Consider the following 17,120-nt stretch of genomic DNA (forward strand, 5'->3'; position numbering starts at 1 on the left):
TTGTCCTACTTTCTAGGACAATTGGCTTAGGGTTTAAGATTCGTACTCAAGAGTTATCTCCCCACTTATACCATTGAAATACTGCAATAGGGTATGCTCATCTTGGAAATTTAGCGAAGTCGATACCCAGTACCTACAATCTACATAAAATCCATGCATGTACAAACACATATATTCTAAACTAAACAGGCAATGGTGGGAAGTGGTGCATCATGTAGATCTCGACTAGCAAGTGACTATGACTCCCTTCCTCAACCACATCAAAAATGTCAAACATAAAGAAAACATACACGTACACCATACACATGCAAGTATCCATAGAAAATGCATATAAATCATTCATCTAACTATCATCATTAAATAACTAAAAGTCACTACATGAACATATATATCATCATCGAGTAAGCATGAGATAACTGAAATAACTAAGTAACTCAATATATATATCAATGGAGTATGAAACAACATTTAATCAAATTTGATAACTAAGCATCGATAATCATAAAACATAATCAGAAAACTAACCTAAAAGAATCCAACAATATAATTAAAAAAGTCAAGTACAAGTAGGCATTACAGTTAATATTTGATATCCATATTTGGGAAAAAAATTGTGGAATACTAATTCACCCCACCCCCATTCTTAACATCACTATCATAGGAATACGTGTTGGGAGTGATAAATATAATGAAAATAAATAGTTAAAATTTAGAACAATAAATGCAAAAGTTTATGTTGTGGCTTGACATGAAAAAGGTCTTTGTTCATTATCTTTAAATAGAATATTAATTTTATGAAAATACAGATATTATATTAAATAAATAAATGTAGATTTATTTAATCTCTACATTTTTCTATCAAAATAAATCTTTGATTATTAAAATAAATACATGTCACAAGTTTGGATTTTAACTAGATTTACAAATCTAATCATGAAATGTAGATTTGATCTAAGCCAATTATTGAAATTCTATGTTTGACTCGTCATAAAGTTTTCAATTGTTATCTATATAAAAACTAATCTTGGCACTTCATAGAACTTCTACATTGGTAATGATAATTATTCTCACTACATGTCAAATTTTGTTTAAAAAATTAAATTAATATCTTTTGAATAATGTAAAATAGGAAATGGTTATGTATAGTTTAAAATAATAGTGTAATATTGATATCATTACATAATCTATTATGAACTACTTTTATCTTTATATACATCTAACTTATAGTAGGGTCAATGTTTGCTTCACACATCAAACTATGTAAAACTATAAAGCTCATAAGTTTTAAATAATATAAAAAAGCAAAAAGCAAATATTATACACTTTATTTTATCAATATATAAAGCATTCAAAAACTTGATTGGGTGCTTCCTAGGACATGTCTAGGTTATTTTAAAAAATGTTTGAATTACCAAAATTATATTTGAATAAATTGTATTTAGGGATATATCCCCTTTAAATTAGATTGCACCAATAAACATTAATATTTAAGAATATATATAATTGTTTGTCATTTTTTATGTGATATAAAAGTTATAGCTTTTAATATCTTTTGCATAGTTTGATGTACTTAGAGAGTAATTATCATTGTCAACGCAAAAGTCTTAGGAAGTACCAAGACTAGTTTTTTATATAAAAGTGAGTCATGTACTTTAAGGTGTGCCAAAAGTTATTAGCTTGATATGTTTTACATAGTTTGATATAGCGGTTATCATTGTTAATGTAGGAGTTCTAGAAGGCACCCAATCAAGTTTTTGAATGCTTTATATATTGATAAAATAAAGTGTATAATATTACTTTTTGTTTTTTATATTATTTAAAACTTATGAGCTTTATAGTTTTACATAGTTTGATGTGTGAAGAAAACATTGACCCTACTATAAGTGAGATGTATATAAAGATAAAAGTAGTTCATAATAGATTATTTGCTAATATCAATATTACACTATTATTTTAGACTATACATAATTATTTCCTATTTTATATTATTACTCTCACTACATTATATTAAATAAATAAATAAATAAATCTAGATTTATTTAATATTTACATTCTTCTATCAATATAAATCTTTGATTATTAAAATAAATACATGTCATGAGTTTGGATTTTAACTAGATTTACAAATCTAATCATGAAATGTAGATTTGATCTAAGCCAATTATTGAAATTCTACGTTTGACTCATCATGAAGTTTTCAATTGTTATCTATATAAAAAATAATCATGGCACTTCATAGAACTTCTACATTGGCAATGATAATTACTCTCACTACATGTCAAATTTTGTTTAAAATATTAAATTAATATCTTTTGAATAATATAAAATAGGAAATAATTATGTATAGTCTATAATAATAGTTCAATATTGATATCATCAAATAATCTATTATAAACTACTTTTATCTTTATATACATCTCACTTATAGTAGGGTCAATGTTTGCTTCACACATCAAACTATGTAAAACTATAAAGCTCATAAGTTTTAAATAATATAAAAAAACAAAAAGAAAATATTATAAACTTTATTTTATCAATATGTAAAGCATTCAAAAACTTGATTGGGTGCTTCCTAGAACTTCTACATTAACAATGATAACCGCTATATCAAACTATGTAAAACATATCAAGCTCATAACTTTTGGCACACCTTAAAGTACATGACTCGCTTTTATATAAAAGACTAGTCTTGGTACTTTCTAAGACTTTTGCATTGACAATGATAACTACTCTCTAAGTACATCAAACTATGCAAAAGATATTAAAAGCTATAACTTTTATATCACATAAAAATTCACAAACAATTATATATATTCTTAATTATTAATGTTTATTGGTGCACTCTAATTTAAAGGGGATATATCCTTAAATACAATTTACTCAAATATAATTTTGGTAATTCAAACTATTTTAAAAAAATAACCTAGACATGTCCTAGAACTTTTGCATTGACAATGATATGTACACTCAAACACATCAAAATATGTAACCAAATTAAGATAAAACCTTTTCAATAATATAAAAATAAATAACAGTTCCTTAAAAGTTAAAATACTAATGTAATGTTGATGTCACTAAAGAATCTATTTTAAACCACATTTATCCATAAATACAGTATCTAAATATAAATATTTGCTAATTCAAACCTAATTATTTTGAAAAGAAAACTTAGATACTTCCTAAAACTTGTATATTGACAATAATAATTTCTCTAAAGTACATCAAAATATATAAACCTCTAAATAATATAAATATAATAATATTGAAATTACTAGACAATCTATTTGTAAACCATAGATACCCTAATATACAATTTTACTAATTCAAACCCAACCTTTAGAAAAAAATTACTAATTAAAACCCAACCTTTAGAAAAAAAAAACTTAATTTTGTCCATACCTTCCAATACCCAACTCTTGTGCATCAATGGACTCAAGGTTGGTATGGAAGATTTTGAATAGTAGGCAACTTTTAAATGTCGTTTTCCCAAATCCTAAAGTCCCAACTACTCACCTTATCTATATATCTCGATTTCCGTAGGCTCATCTTTTACCGCTAGTAAATAACCAAATATTTACAATAGATGATATCACATACGATATACCAATATACTTCTTTTAAGTTAGACGGTGTTTGGTGAGAAAAAAGTCAAACACTTTTTTGAATGTCGTCAAACTTTACAGGGGTAAAAAGAATATACTGCCATGCACGACGAGACGCTACATAAATTCGCCCTAGGTAAACTTTACTTGAATACTTTAGGGTATAGTTATATCAACTAGTCTATAAAACTACCAGTCACAACAACGACCATATGGCTTGGAATAACTTAATATATTTGTTCTCCTTTTGCTCTTCCTTTGCTGTGATTCCTTCACAATTCTGAGTCCTTTTTTTCATCATTCTTAATCTGCGTGTTTCAGCAGTATGGAGCACAGTGTTTGCATGTCCTCACAAGGGGAAAATAATTCCACATCTCAAGGTATTCACCATTTATTGTCTTCAGTTCTTTGAATCAGTTTTAATATAGTTTTTTGTTGAGGAATGGAGTTTGAGGTGACTAAATTAGAAGTGTTTTTGCAGTAATTCAGATGCAGCAATGTTTCTGCTGTATGACTGCAGATGAGGAGGATCTTATCAGAAGACTTCACAATCTTCTCGGAGACAGGTCAGTTTCTCCTCTGAGAGTTTCCATGTAATGCCAGATTGATTGTGTAACAGTTTTTTAGCATCAATGTTTCAGATCATTCTATATGATCTATTGTCAGGATGCAGGAGAACGAAGAAATTGAAAATACAATCTTACATCCTGATGATGGATCATGTAGTATGATCTGAAACGTTGATGCTAAAAAACTGTAACACAATCAATTCCAAAAGAAAATAGTATGTATATGTTTTTACTATCAACATTTCAGATCACACTCCACAATCTATCATATTATAAAATCTACTCCAACTGTAACCCAGTTTGAAATAAATAAAGATTTTTTTATTTTTATTTTGTTCTTATATTTCCTTTCCATTGACCCTGGTACAACTCTTCAAGTGATCTTTAATCCTCCCAAATGATGATTTCAAGAAATGGCAGACATTTTAGCATATCGTAGACTTGGCCCATGAAAAATATAATATTGTTTCAATCATGTCGGTCTCTTCAATTCGCATTATGGATCCCACTTAACAATTCATACTGGTACAACTCTTCCAAGTAATCTTTAATCCTGCAATTCTTGGTTCCTTTGTTTGGAAGGTTGATATGATGTAGCAAGATTTTTGTTTTGGTGTTTTATTTTTCACTTTTGAGTCAGTGAGTTTTAATGTACACTATTGTACAATTTCTATAATTGTGTTTGATTTGAATTGTACATATTTTTTCAATCAATATTTCAGATCACACTCAATAATCTATCATATTATAGTGCACTTTACTCTTACCCAATTTCAACATTACATCACATCCCATTTATGTTCCAATCAATTATCTCACCTCTTCATACCAACAGAAGCTCAATTGGGTATGCACCTCAAACAAAACTGATAAATATGACATGGGTACTTTCTTTTTTCATAAATGGTCAATGAAAGGCCCAGCTAATATAATGAAGTTAGATCTAAAGCAGTTAAACGATTGAAGTTGCTTCATTTTGTTTTTGTTGTGTAGGTGGTCATTGATAGCAGGGAGAATACCAGGGAGAACAGCAGAGGAGGTTGAGAGGTTTTGGAAGTTGAAAACGGAGTGCCATCATCACATATGCTCATCTGAATCTCACAAGAAGGAGATACTGAAACCAGTGTGCAGTAGGCTTCAGCCGAGTACCCCTAGTTGGTTGAGAGTCAAAAGTGGTTTTGTTAAATACCACTTCCTAGCAAAGCATTAGAACAATGATTTCAGACCATTTCAATTTTTTGTTGTATAATCCATTGTGATTTCCAATGTTGTATCAGTGACCTTTTGTTGGGTTGCCAATTAGGCTGATTTAATTTACTGGTTGAGATTTTACTGGTTTTGTCCAATGTTTTGTTTTTGTGCCATGTTTATAAGCTAAGGAACCACTGACAGCTTGGTGCCATGTTGAAATGTGTTGTTTAGTTAGATGCCATCTAGTGCAATGTCTTTAATTAAGATTTTACAATGTTAAAATGAATATAATTTAAAAATTGAAATTATAATTGGATATAAAGATGGGATACAATTATATCTTTATTTTAAATTACAAAATAATAAATTATATAATTGGATGCTGTGGTAAAATAAATTTGGAGGGGGCACAAATATTTACATCAATTTAGACGATATAACATAAAAGTAAATTTACATGGAGTGAATTCAACGAGTAATAGATTCAACAAACTAACAAGCTTGGAGTGCTAGTATAAAAAAAGGATCACAAGTAAGAACAAAGAGCTACAAAAAAGTCCTGAGGACAACAAAGAACTTACAAATTAGATGGTTTCCATGCACCATAACCAAAGCGGCAGGACCATCCAACTCCCTAGTAGCTACTATCTCTTCCCTTTTCCTTTTGGTACACCTATGCTCAAGTTCATCTTGCAAAATCTAGAGCAAGCTTGAAGTCTTATCCATTATTTCCTTGTTGAAATCAAAGATCTTTTACAATTTCTTGTTAAGATCCTCTTGGTTATTTTGCACATTAACAAAATTCATTTATTTTCTTCTTCAAAGATAAAGTTCATTGATTGCTTCCCAAATTCTTTGATCTTGGATATCCTATGAATAGGCCCTTTCCCTACCATTCACTTTCTAGCTATGGCTTCCAATATGTTTATCTTCTTTTTAGTTGTGTTGAGTTGCACCAACAACCACTTAATAACACCTTGAAGGCTTCCCAAGTGATCATATTTTTTCCATTTATCATGTTTCTTATGTTGGTCTAAATCTTTAACTCTTATCCAATGATTCTAGGGTAGAGTATTTAGAGAAGATAATGGGGCTACTTTAGCATCATTTAGGTTGGATAGCTCAACAAACAATTTTGAGCTCTTAATGGGAGGGGTGTTTAGGCTTAAACTAGGGGAGAGGGTGAGAAGAAGATTATACAATCTAAGAATAATCCCTTGATGTAAAGGAAGCCCCCCTTTAACCTTGAAATTGATAATTGACTATAAAAGGGACTCGAGTAAATCAAAAAAGGAATATTAAACTTAATTACATGCTAGAAGTGATTTAACATTAGGAATAGATGGAAATGAAAATGTTTGAACCCACCTTCCGAACTAAGAAACTTTAAAATAAGGTCAAGGCCACATCTTTCAACTCCCTAAAAATTCTTCCCATTTAAAGTTATTCTAAAGTTACAAATCTTTTTGCTAGACACAACAACTTTTTAAGTCATTCTAGCGATACTCTTTCAAATTTACTAGGAGGGTCATTCCTTCATCAAGAAGGTCAATTACTTCCACAATGGTCCTCATAGAAACCACTAAGTAAACTCTACCCATGGTAACATCACCTTATCCATGATTGTACAAAAACTTCTGATATAATTATGGGTTGAAACACTCATTCCTTGTACATAAGCGATCACATTGTCCACCTCTAGAATACGAAAAAGAACAAAATTATCCTTAAAATCATAAAAATTATTAGGCTCTATTTGGTTTGCATAACCCCCCATGCCCCCCATGGTGTGCTAGAAATTAGAAATAGTGAAAAAGCCCAAGAGAGAATAACAGAGAAAATTAGACAGAAGAGGTTTTCTTTTTAACAAGCTAATGGTCACCAAGAAAATCTTTCCCAAATTTTATTTCCATTGCATACTCATTAGAAGTTTACTCTCATGGTAGTGCATCATTAAACTGATAAGAAGTGGGGCATGAATCAACATGTGTAATTTGATGATGGAATGAGTTTCTTCTAGCACATCTTGTAATGAATCCATGTTTGGATTGAGGCAATTAAATGACCAATAGTGGCTTGATTCTATCAAGATATTTTTCCCCTCCCTAAGGGTGCATTGGATTTTGATATTTACTACATGTTGGGAAAAGTATAATGACTTCTAGCAATGATGTTGTGGATGACCCACCTAGGCATTTCCTTTCTTGGCAACAACATGATGAGATTCAAAGTGTCTAGTTTTGTTATGAGATTATGGTATCTATACTGAAATATTGTTCCAATTCCATGATGATTCATCACCACCTCATCCATATGGATAGTTTAGATTGACCACAACCACCCCTTGCCCCCCCATCCAACTTGACCACATGTGAGCCATTTAATATTGTTTGTCTCTAATGAGCCCAATCCCACATGCTCAACTAAGTTCTCCAAAGAGGCATCATTAAAATTTATTCTGAGCCATTTGGGTTAGGGTGGTTTCTATTTATATGATTGAAACAATTTCATATAATTTTTTAGGTAATTTATTTTATTAGTTTATGAGTTTTTGGTTTATTAGTTTTAAATTTCTATGATATTGCTATCAAGATTCAACTCACTAGTTTTTAAGCCAAACTCATTTTCCCATGTTTCATGAGTAGTGGGATCACAAGAACTAATCTTCCAAGAAATAAAGAAAATATATGCAATCATGTTACATGAAGTTTTAAATTCTAATATTCCAAATTTTAAATTAGAATTGAAATTCAGAACTTTTAATTTTTTATTTTTATTTATAAAGACTTAAATTATAACTACTATTGTTTTTACAAAGAAATAATACTTAATAATTTCAAATTTTAATAGATCATATGTCATTTGTGATTACATAATTTTTCTTTCTTTCTTGATTGATTGGTTCTTATGAACCACTACTAGTGAAACACACGTTAATGAGTTTGACTTGAAACCTATTGAGTTGAATCTTGATAAAAATATTATAAAATCATACTAGTAACCAAAAAATATCCTCAATTATTGAAATAAATTAACTAAAGGATTATATGAAACTATTATAATGACATTAACTTGAGCTACATGTAAACAACTTTTTGTGTACACAATTTTATGTAAATTGACATGAGCCATATTGATTAATCATTATTTGATGGTGGATTTTCTATAAATTAATTTTGATTTTTTTTAGTGTAATTTATAAAATTGCATGGATAAAATTTGTATATATATGATTTATTTAATTAAATTTCAATTTATTTAAATAAAATAAAGTAACATAATCATTACATATTGACAAGTTTCATACATTTTTATCAATTTTGGTGCAATCTTTGACTCTTGGTAATCCCTAATTTATTTTATTTTATTTGAATACATTTATATGTATATATTATTATCTTAACTTTTATTTAAACTTATTTCAAAACTTTTACTCTACATTATATTAGATTTATACAAACTTTCTCTAGATTCTAAAGATTTTCATTTATATGCCTTGAAGCAATCTCTATTGAGAAACATGTGTCATAACCATGCAATTTTTCAAAATAATTCATATAGGAGGGAAATTTTTAGATAAAATATGACACATTTCAAGGCAACTATAAGGGTCAAAAATAGGGGAAAAGACTTTGGACATTAGAGACTATTTTAAACTTGGTTCATGCCTATCTTGGGAAACACAAGTCAAGGATGTGTAACATATGTCAAGAAGGTTTTGTACATGGTATTTTGAAACTAAAAGTGGTTTCTAGGTTGTGAGAGGCCTATAAAATGAGGTCTTGGGGATTTTATCCTATAAGGATTATTGTTAGATATGTTGGAAATATAAGAGGAGTAATTGAGAGGGGATGGGTGAATTAGTTACCACAAAAATAAATCTCAGATCTCTTAGATGTCAATACAAATAAAAATCAAACTCCATTAAAACTGAAATACTGTTGTAACTTGGTTAGCACTGAATCACTCAACAAACACTAAAATAGATGCTTCTTAAGATGTTTAATGTGATTAACCTTAATTAACTTAGTTGCAAAATCATAAAGAAAATAACATGAACACGTATGACACTAGGATTTAACATGGAAACCCAATTTGGGAAAACCACCAATTGCAACTAGTTATTGTTTTTCACTCTTCTGAAGTGAGCCCTGTTAGGAGTCAACCCCATTAAAGGTTACAAAACACATTGTTAGGTTTGAACCTGTTAAAGGATTTAAATCACCATGTTAGGAGTGGCTTTGTTAGAGGTCTTTAGACACTTTAATCTAGAAATGCCACCTTGTTAGAGGATTTCACAAATAGCTATTAAGCTAACTCTATTAAGAGATTTGATTCACTACTATAATCAGTAGAGAGTAACAATGATATGACCTTATTGTTGATGCAACTATATTGTTGATTTTAGATCTCTATTTTGGCTTGAATACTTGATCCTCCTTGATTGGATAAAACTTTACAGCTCAGTCAACTTACTCTAATATCTTTCCAATTCGCTTCCTTGATTTATTTTCTCAATCCCATGCTTCTCTATTGTCAATCCCATAACTTGACCTTATACTTATCTCATTTACCTTGTCAAGTCATCTTGAATACACTTTCAAATATTCAATATTCATCCTTTAAGTTGGAGACATGGGTAGATCTCAAAGAGTGTTCTCAGTAGAGTCATATCCTCCTATAGGGGGAAAGGGTCCAATGGGATCCACAAAGTGAGTTCTTTAGTTTTTTCCATTCTTGTAGGCTTCTAGGAGTAAGTCTAATTCTATGGGGGGTGGATGTAGTGTTTTCCCTAGTCTACATTTTCCTAGTTTACATTTTTGCTATCATGGTCAAACTCTTTTAGGCCAGTTTTATGTTGACGATTAGTAGCATTATATTGAGATTACTAGATATTGTTTTAGATTCAGTTGATTTATGATGAGATTACTTGGTACTCTATATTTCATGTATGCATGATGATTATCACAGTGTTTATAGTTATTGATGATGATTAGTTAGATGGTTTATTATCATATGTGTTTTCTTATGGATACTTACCCTATGCTGCATGTGTATGTTGTGCATGTTTGTTTTCTTTATGTATGGCATTTCTGATGTGGTTAAGGAAGGCAGTCATAGTTACCTGCTAGTCAGGATCTACACAATGCACCACTTCCTACCATTGCCTATTTAGCTTAGAATATTGTGTTTGTACATTTGTGGATTTTATGTAGGTTACAGGTACCGGGTATTGACTTCCCTGAATTGCGAGATGAGCATACCCTATCACATTATATCAATGGTAAGAGATGGGAGATAAATTCTTAAGTCCAAATCCCAAAACTTTAAGCCATTTGTCCTAGATAATTAGGACAAGTGTATGAGTTGAGTACCCTCTGAATGTGTTGAATGATGTTAATTCCTGATTATAACCCTTTAGTTTGATTTTGTATGAGTTTTTCTTTGATGGGCTTTCGTATGTTGCTTTATGAGTCTTTGGTAAATTTTCTATTAATTAGGTCTAATTAAAAGATTAAAGTAATGATTTAATTTAATGGAAAATTATTATGATAATTTAATATTTAATTATATTTAATTAATTAGAAAATTAATTAAATAAAAAGAATTAAATTTGAAGATAAAAGTTATAAGTATAAATTTGGACCGTGATGATATTTATTTAATTTAATATATTTAGAGTTTATTTTTAAATAAATGCTAAATAATGTTATTATTTAAGTTAATAAATAGTTATCAAATTTAAGGTTTGAAAATAAATTTAAAAGAGAAAATATATTAATATATTAAAAGTTTTTAGATCGCATGATGTATGCATGAGATTAAAACTAATAAATTAATTAAAAGAGAAGTCAAGTGAAAATTAAATAAAGTTATTTAATAATTCAATTTAATGTGCATGGAAAAGATTAAGAAAAGTTAATAGGAGTTGAAGTTTGGTGAGCATGGATTTCTCCCAGGTGAATGCACAATTAGTGCCCCAATTTAAGGAGACAACTCTTTATCACAATTGAAGGGTTCATTTTTGGGGGATGCAAATTTTGGGAGTGAATTTTGGGAAGAGGAAGGAATTTTCAAAAATGGGAAGGTTCTATGAGGATGGATTTCTCTTCAACCTTCTTGGGAATTGCGATTAGCATCAGTGTCTAGATAGACGCTTGTGATTATTCACATAATTTAATCACACAATTTCTTCACAATTTCTTTTCTTGTCTTCTTCATGCCTGTGGATTGTAAATCTAAATTTCTCTATTATGAACCCTTGAACATTTAAATGTTGTAAATTAGTGGATTCCTATCAATATCTTCTGTATACGTGGGGATTAGAAAAGTAATCAAAAACCACTATTTTGTAGATTGAAGAATTTAGTATTTTTATTCAAGAAGGGTTTGAAATAAAAAGAAAAATTTTAAATTAGAAATTTGAATGGTTAAACTTTTTTTTTTTATTAGACTAATATTATAAATGTTATTAAAAATATATATCTAAAAAATATTATTATTATTGGGGGGTTCTATTTTTTTTTTTAAATAATAAGAAACAATAAAATAATAATAATAATATATTTGGGAGTGGGGGACGGGGTTTTACCCCACCCCACCCCACTTACCTTCTAACTCCCGCAACCTATGTGTGCAGGTGTACTGCTACACGCAGGCAGCGGTAATATTTACTGTGGCTTGTGGCAGAAGTTAGCCTGCTACATGGTAGTAGTCGTAAACATATGGCTGGCGAGCCTTAAATGCTATGTTTAAAAGTCTTTTCTTTTAATATTTAATTTTGATTTAATTTAAATTAAGTTTTAATTAATAATAATTATTAATTTTTATTTTATATATTATTTTAAATAAAATTTATTAAATGTTTATTAATAATAAATTACTAATTAAAATTTATTTATTTTATATATATTCACAATAGTTAATTAAATTATATTCAATTTAATTTATTTATTGAATAATGATAATCACTTCTTAAAAAATAGAGAATTATTTAATTATTAGTAATATTGATTTCAATAAAATAATGCAAATGATTTAGGTTTAAAAATCAATGGAAATTAGTTTAATAATTTAAATGAATAAATAATTGTCTTTTATAATATTCTAGAAAATTGTTTTAAAAATAATGGAGGGGTAATTCTATGTTTTATTCAAACAAATGATTGGGTAAAAATTCATAGGATAAACTGAGAATTTTTATATACTTGAAAACATATATTAAACTTGAAATTGAAAACCTTATTTTTAATTCAACGATGCATTTTTTTAAAGTCAAACTGATCTGTGAGACTGCTCTATTTCTATGTACTATCTATGGTTTGGGGTTTTAGGGTTTGACCTAGCCTTGACCAATCTTAGGTTTTTACCAGAGGCTCAAGGGTTATGTGATTGTGATGTTATGATGTTTTGATCTCGATTCTTTAAACCCAACTATGGTAATGTGATGGTATGCTCTATGATATGTTTGTATTTACTGGTTGTTATTGCTTTCTAGTCTTCTAGTGTGAAGCTGAGGTGTATGTTTATGAGATATCTGACTTAACCATTTTTGAGTCCCCAATTAGTTATACATGGGTTACTTTCTCATCGCCTTCATAGGACTGAAGTGTTTGCTTTGATCTTGGTGATGTCATGTTGTGACATGTTTGACTTAACCATTTTTAGTCATTGATCAATATTATTGGGATACTTTCTGGTTGCTCGTTAAGAACCATTGGATATTGTGATTTATCTTTGATGCTTTCTAGTTGCTCACAGAGAATTGATGTGATTATTATGATTTAACTTTTGATGCTTTCTAGTCACTTGTATATGACTGAGATGATTTTTATATGATTATTGATTTGTGCTTTTATGAGCCTAGGATAGGTAATCTATATCTAGTATCAGAAAGTGGCTTGCAATGGGGGTTGAGGCCCTAAGTGGTTACCAGGGTAACCCATTGTAAGTTGATTAATAAGTGAAAACATTACACTAAATGAGAGTAAAATAAACCTAATAAGAGTCTTTGTATGTTATCTTCCATGCCTCAAGTGCTAGTACAAATTAGGATGGGAGTAGAGAGAATGCTTGGTTGCAACCTTGCATTCCGTATTATGCCTTGTCAATATGAGAGGATACTCTAGTGGCTGCATAGGGATCACTAGGGACCCTGGGGTCCTAAGAGACTGCCAGGATAACTTCGACGTGATTCATGTGATGACACTTGCCCACTTACATAGTAGGTTTCCTACATGTCTTTGTGTGCCTCTAGGTATAGATGTCGACCTATTTTAGAACCTTTGAGTTAGATTTCTTTTAGGATTTCCTGGACTTAGACAGTGCTTTTGATATGTGATTTAATATCCTATTTGGGACTTGAGACTATCTTCTCAATGTGGTGGGAGTGAGCCATTTAGGTTCCAAGCAGTTAGGTGGTAGTGCTTTTTCACTCTTACCATTGAAATCCGTCCATAGTCACTATGGATAGAGCTTCCTTGTTTGCATTTCTTTTCATACTATCTTTGTATCCTATGATGGACTTTTATATCTTTTATGATGGATGGTTATATCAGGTATGGTGGATGATTTCATTTATCTTATTGTACTTTGTATCATGGATTCGAGGAGGAGGATATATTTCTATCTCTACATATGTATATTCTTTTAGTTTTTCATACCCTGTGACATGTACAGTGGATGATTGAGCATTCCAAATTTCATTTGCCAAGAGTCATTCAGAACAAATTTATATTATGGACATTGGACTTTTAATTATTCTTTCATATGGATGTGGTAGTTGTTAGAGTTAGTATTAGTTAAAATTAAATGTAATTCAATGTCATGGGATCCTTAAGAAATGTAACTTGTTATGTATGCTTTTAGTTGATTGTATGTTATAGCTTCTGTTGCTATGTGTTTGATGTGAATGATTTATCTTTCTTGTTTCAAATTTTTTTTTTTTGAAAACTTAGTAAAATTTTAGGTTATTTCTTTTGGATGCCTTAGTCAGGTGTTACAAACCATACCAATGGGATTGTGTTGGCAAAAAAAATCCAAAACTAATAGTCGCAAGAACATAGAGCATTGAAGAAATATGAAAACCTTGGTGAATGGATCTAAATAGACCAAAAGTAGAGGATTGCCTACCATTAATGGTGATGGAATCCTCAAAAATCATATGAACTGACTAGAGGAAAGAAGGACCAAACCCAAGATCTTTAAGCATAGTGAGAATGAAAGACCATTCAATCCTATCTTAAGCCTTGGCAAAGTCAAATTGTAGGAAGAGTGATTGCTTCTTAGATCGACAAGCCCACTACATTCCTTCCCAAACAAAAATGATACTATCTAGAATTTATCTAGATTGGATTAAACTTGTTTACTTAGGGTGCACAAGCAGAGGCAAGAGATGACTAATTTTAAGAGCCAATGCCTCGGCAATGATTTTATAAAAAATATTCAAAAGAGTGATAGGTCTCTAATTGAAAATATCTTTAGGATATGTAGACATAGGTATGAATTTCATGCTTTATTTTTTGATAAGATTGCATAGCATTTTAGAATGAAAATATTTACAGTAGACTTTATGTAGGTTGAGACCAATGGATTCCTAGTTTAGGTCTTATAAAATTCGTATGGGAAACCATCACACCTAGGGGCCTTGTCATCCACCATGGAACATATGACTTCCTTGAGGTCATTAAAGTGAGCATTCAATTATGAAAGGCATGTTTCTCCTCCTAAATCCTGTTGGGTACCACATAGATGCAAGTCTGTAAGGCTTGATCTATGACATCAAAAGGGTCCTAAGAAGTTAACACTTTGACATAATGGTGAACAAAATCTTAGATAATATTAGGAAGCTTAGAGAGAGTATGTTGACCTACCTTGATTCTTTTGATTCCCACTATGGTGGAGTAGGACCAAAGAGCATGAAAGATCTCTTTGGAGGCATGGTCCCCCACCTTGAGCCAGTACATGCAAGTCTCAATTTGAGCTCCCCACATGGCATAACTATTAGCAATCTACTTCTGATGGCAAACTTTCACAAGAATGTTTGTGTCAAATGAATTTATGGCCAAGGCTTCAGAAGCAATATGAAGCTCTTTAGTAGTGGCTTCATAGGATCTCTGATAGTGCATGGAAAGTTGTTTGACATAAATCTAAAGAAACCTTGTCATACGAGTAATGGAATTATTCCACCATTAAATCCACCCAATTTGAGTGTGGGGCTGAAGCTCCAAATTCTAGACATGTATAATATGAAATATAGTTGGGTCATGATGAAGAATTGATGTGTTGAGATAAAAATACATTTTGGAAGGGTGTAGCTGAAAATATTTCCAAATAATTGAAAAGAAAAATAGTGGTCTAAAAATGTTATATCAAAAAGGGGAATGACATGTGATTCTTGATCTTCAGAAAAGTAAAAAAATATTTAGCTAAAAGCATGGAATGATCAAGATAGTTAAGAATTCTATGAGAGAAATCTCAAAATCTAGACCAAGTGCACCAAACCCCACCAAGATAGTGGAGGTTAGCATTGGGATTGAAAATGAACCAACTTATTACACATGTAGTACTATGCTTCTTTTTCCCCAACTATCTAGCGAAAAGGAAAAATCAAATAATTTTCAGAAGCCGAATCAAACATATTAAAATCCCCACACATGAACCAAGTGGAAGGTGGAAAATGATCTTCCATCTAACACCAAAGGTATAAAGATCTTTACACAACATCATTGGGAGCATAAACATTAACTATGCCAAAGGAATAATTAGAAAAAGATAACAAAATCCAAACTATTCTTTGCATGGGGTTAGAACCATGTGAAATAATAGAAGACATTAAATGAGGAGAGAGAAGAGTGACTACACCACCTCAACCACCTTCATGTTGGGAAGAAATCATGACATTCGCCAACCAAATAACACAACAAGCTGAGTTAAGAAGTAACCTAGAAATTTTAACTTCTTGAAGACAAAGAATATCAAGGTGACCTAGTCGTTGTCTAGTGTCATGAACCAGGTATTTCCTTGTGAGCTATGGAGACATGAACAAATTTGTTAAATTCAATAGTTTTGATGGTAGAATACTTAGAGTTGGAAACAATGCAGAATGTCACTTAAAAGGAAAATGATCTATTACACTTGATGGAAAGACTAACACAAAGGATGTTTACTTTGTGAATGGTTTGAAATATAATAGTTTGAGTGTTGGAAAACTTGTTGATAAGGGATATTAGTTGGATTTTGCATAAAAGACTTGCATCATCAAGGATAAGAATAGAAATTTTATTGGTACTAGTACAAGAACAGAAAGTAATGTATTTTAGTTGAATCCTATTGACATGACATGTTTAGTTGCTAAAGTGGATGAAAAATGGTTATGGCATAAGATATTTTTCAATATTTCCTTTGATATCACTGTGAAGGTGAGTTCTACATTTGCAGTTAAAGATTTTTCAAATATTGTGGATCCTACTAACATGATGTGCAAAGAATTTGTGTTGGCAAAGTAGAAGAAAAAATCTTGTCCAAGAAAAATATTTAGTACCTTAGTGAAATTGGAGATTATACACATAGATCTGAGTGGTCCTACAAGAACTATAGAATTTTATGGTGAAAGGTATTTTATTGTTCTTATTGTTGATTTCACCATAATGATGTGGGTTGCATTTTTTATAAATAAATTTGAGGATTTTAATAAATTCAAGATATTTAAGAATAGAATTGAGAATGAATCTGGTTTGAAGATTAAATGCTTGAGATC

The 17,120-nt window shown here is 30.4% G+C and overlaps 1 protein-coding gene across 1 annotated transcript; it reads left to right on the plus strand.

Moving 5' to 3' along the window:
• Positions 1-3,826: 3,826 nt before the first annotated feature.
• LOC149568538 (MYB-like transcription factor TCL1) lies at positions 3,827-5,517 on the plus strand. The gene is made up of 3 exons (XM_089817573.1): positions 3,827-3,982; positions 4,084-4,168; positions 5,165-5,517. Exons 1-3 carry the CDS (start codon positions 3,928-3,930, stop codon positions 5,379-5,381), a joined length of 357 nt encoding a protein of 118 aa, XP_089673699.1. The 5' UTR covers positions 3,827-3,927; the 3' UTR covers positions 5,382-5,517.
• Positions 5,518-17,120: the final 11,603 nt, after the last annotated feature.

This window comes from Cupressus sempervirens, chromosome 3 (assembly GCF_028749045.1).
Source record: "Cupressus sempervirens isolate cs-2001-9-10 chromosome 3, ASM2874904v1, whole genome shotgun sequence".
Lineage (NCBI taxonomy): Eukaryota > Viridiplantae > Streptophyta > Pinopsida > Cupressales > Cupressaceae > Cupressus > Cupressus sempervirens.

Bases quoted from the DNA above. Each gene is read 5' to 3' on its own strand.
- LOC149568538 (XM_089817573.1), top strand. From the start codon at position 3,928: ATGGAGCACAGTGTTTGCATGTCCTCACAAGGGGAAAATAATTCCACA. The intron at 3,983-4,083 runs GTATTCACCATT...GTGTTTTTGCAG, and splicing joins AAATAATTCCACATCTCAAG to TAATTCAGATGCAGCAATGT. The intron at 4,169-5,164 runs GTCAGTTTCTCC...TTTGTTGTGTAG, and splicing joins CACAATCTTCTCGGAGACAG to GTGGTCATTGATAGCAGGGA.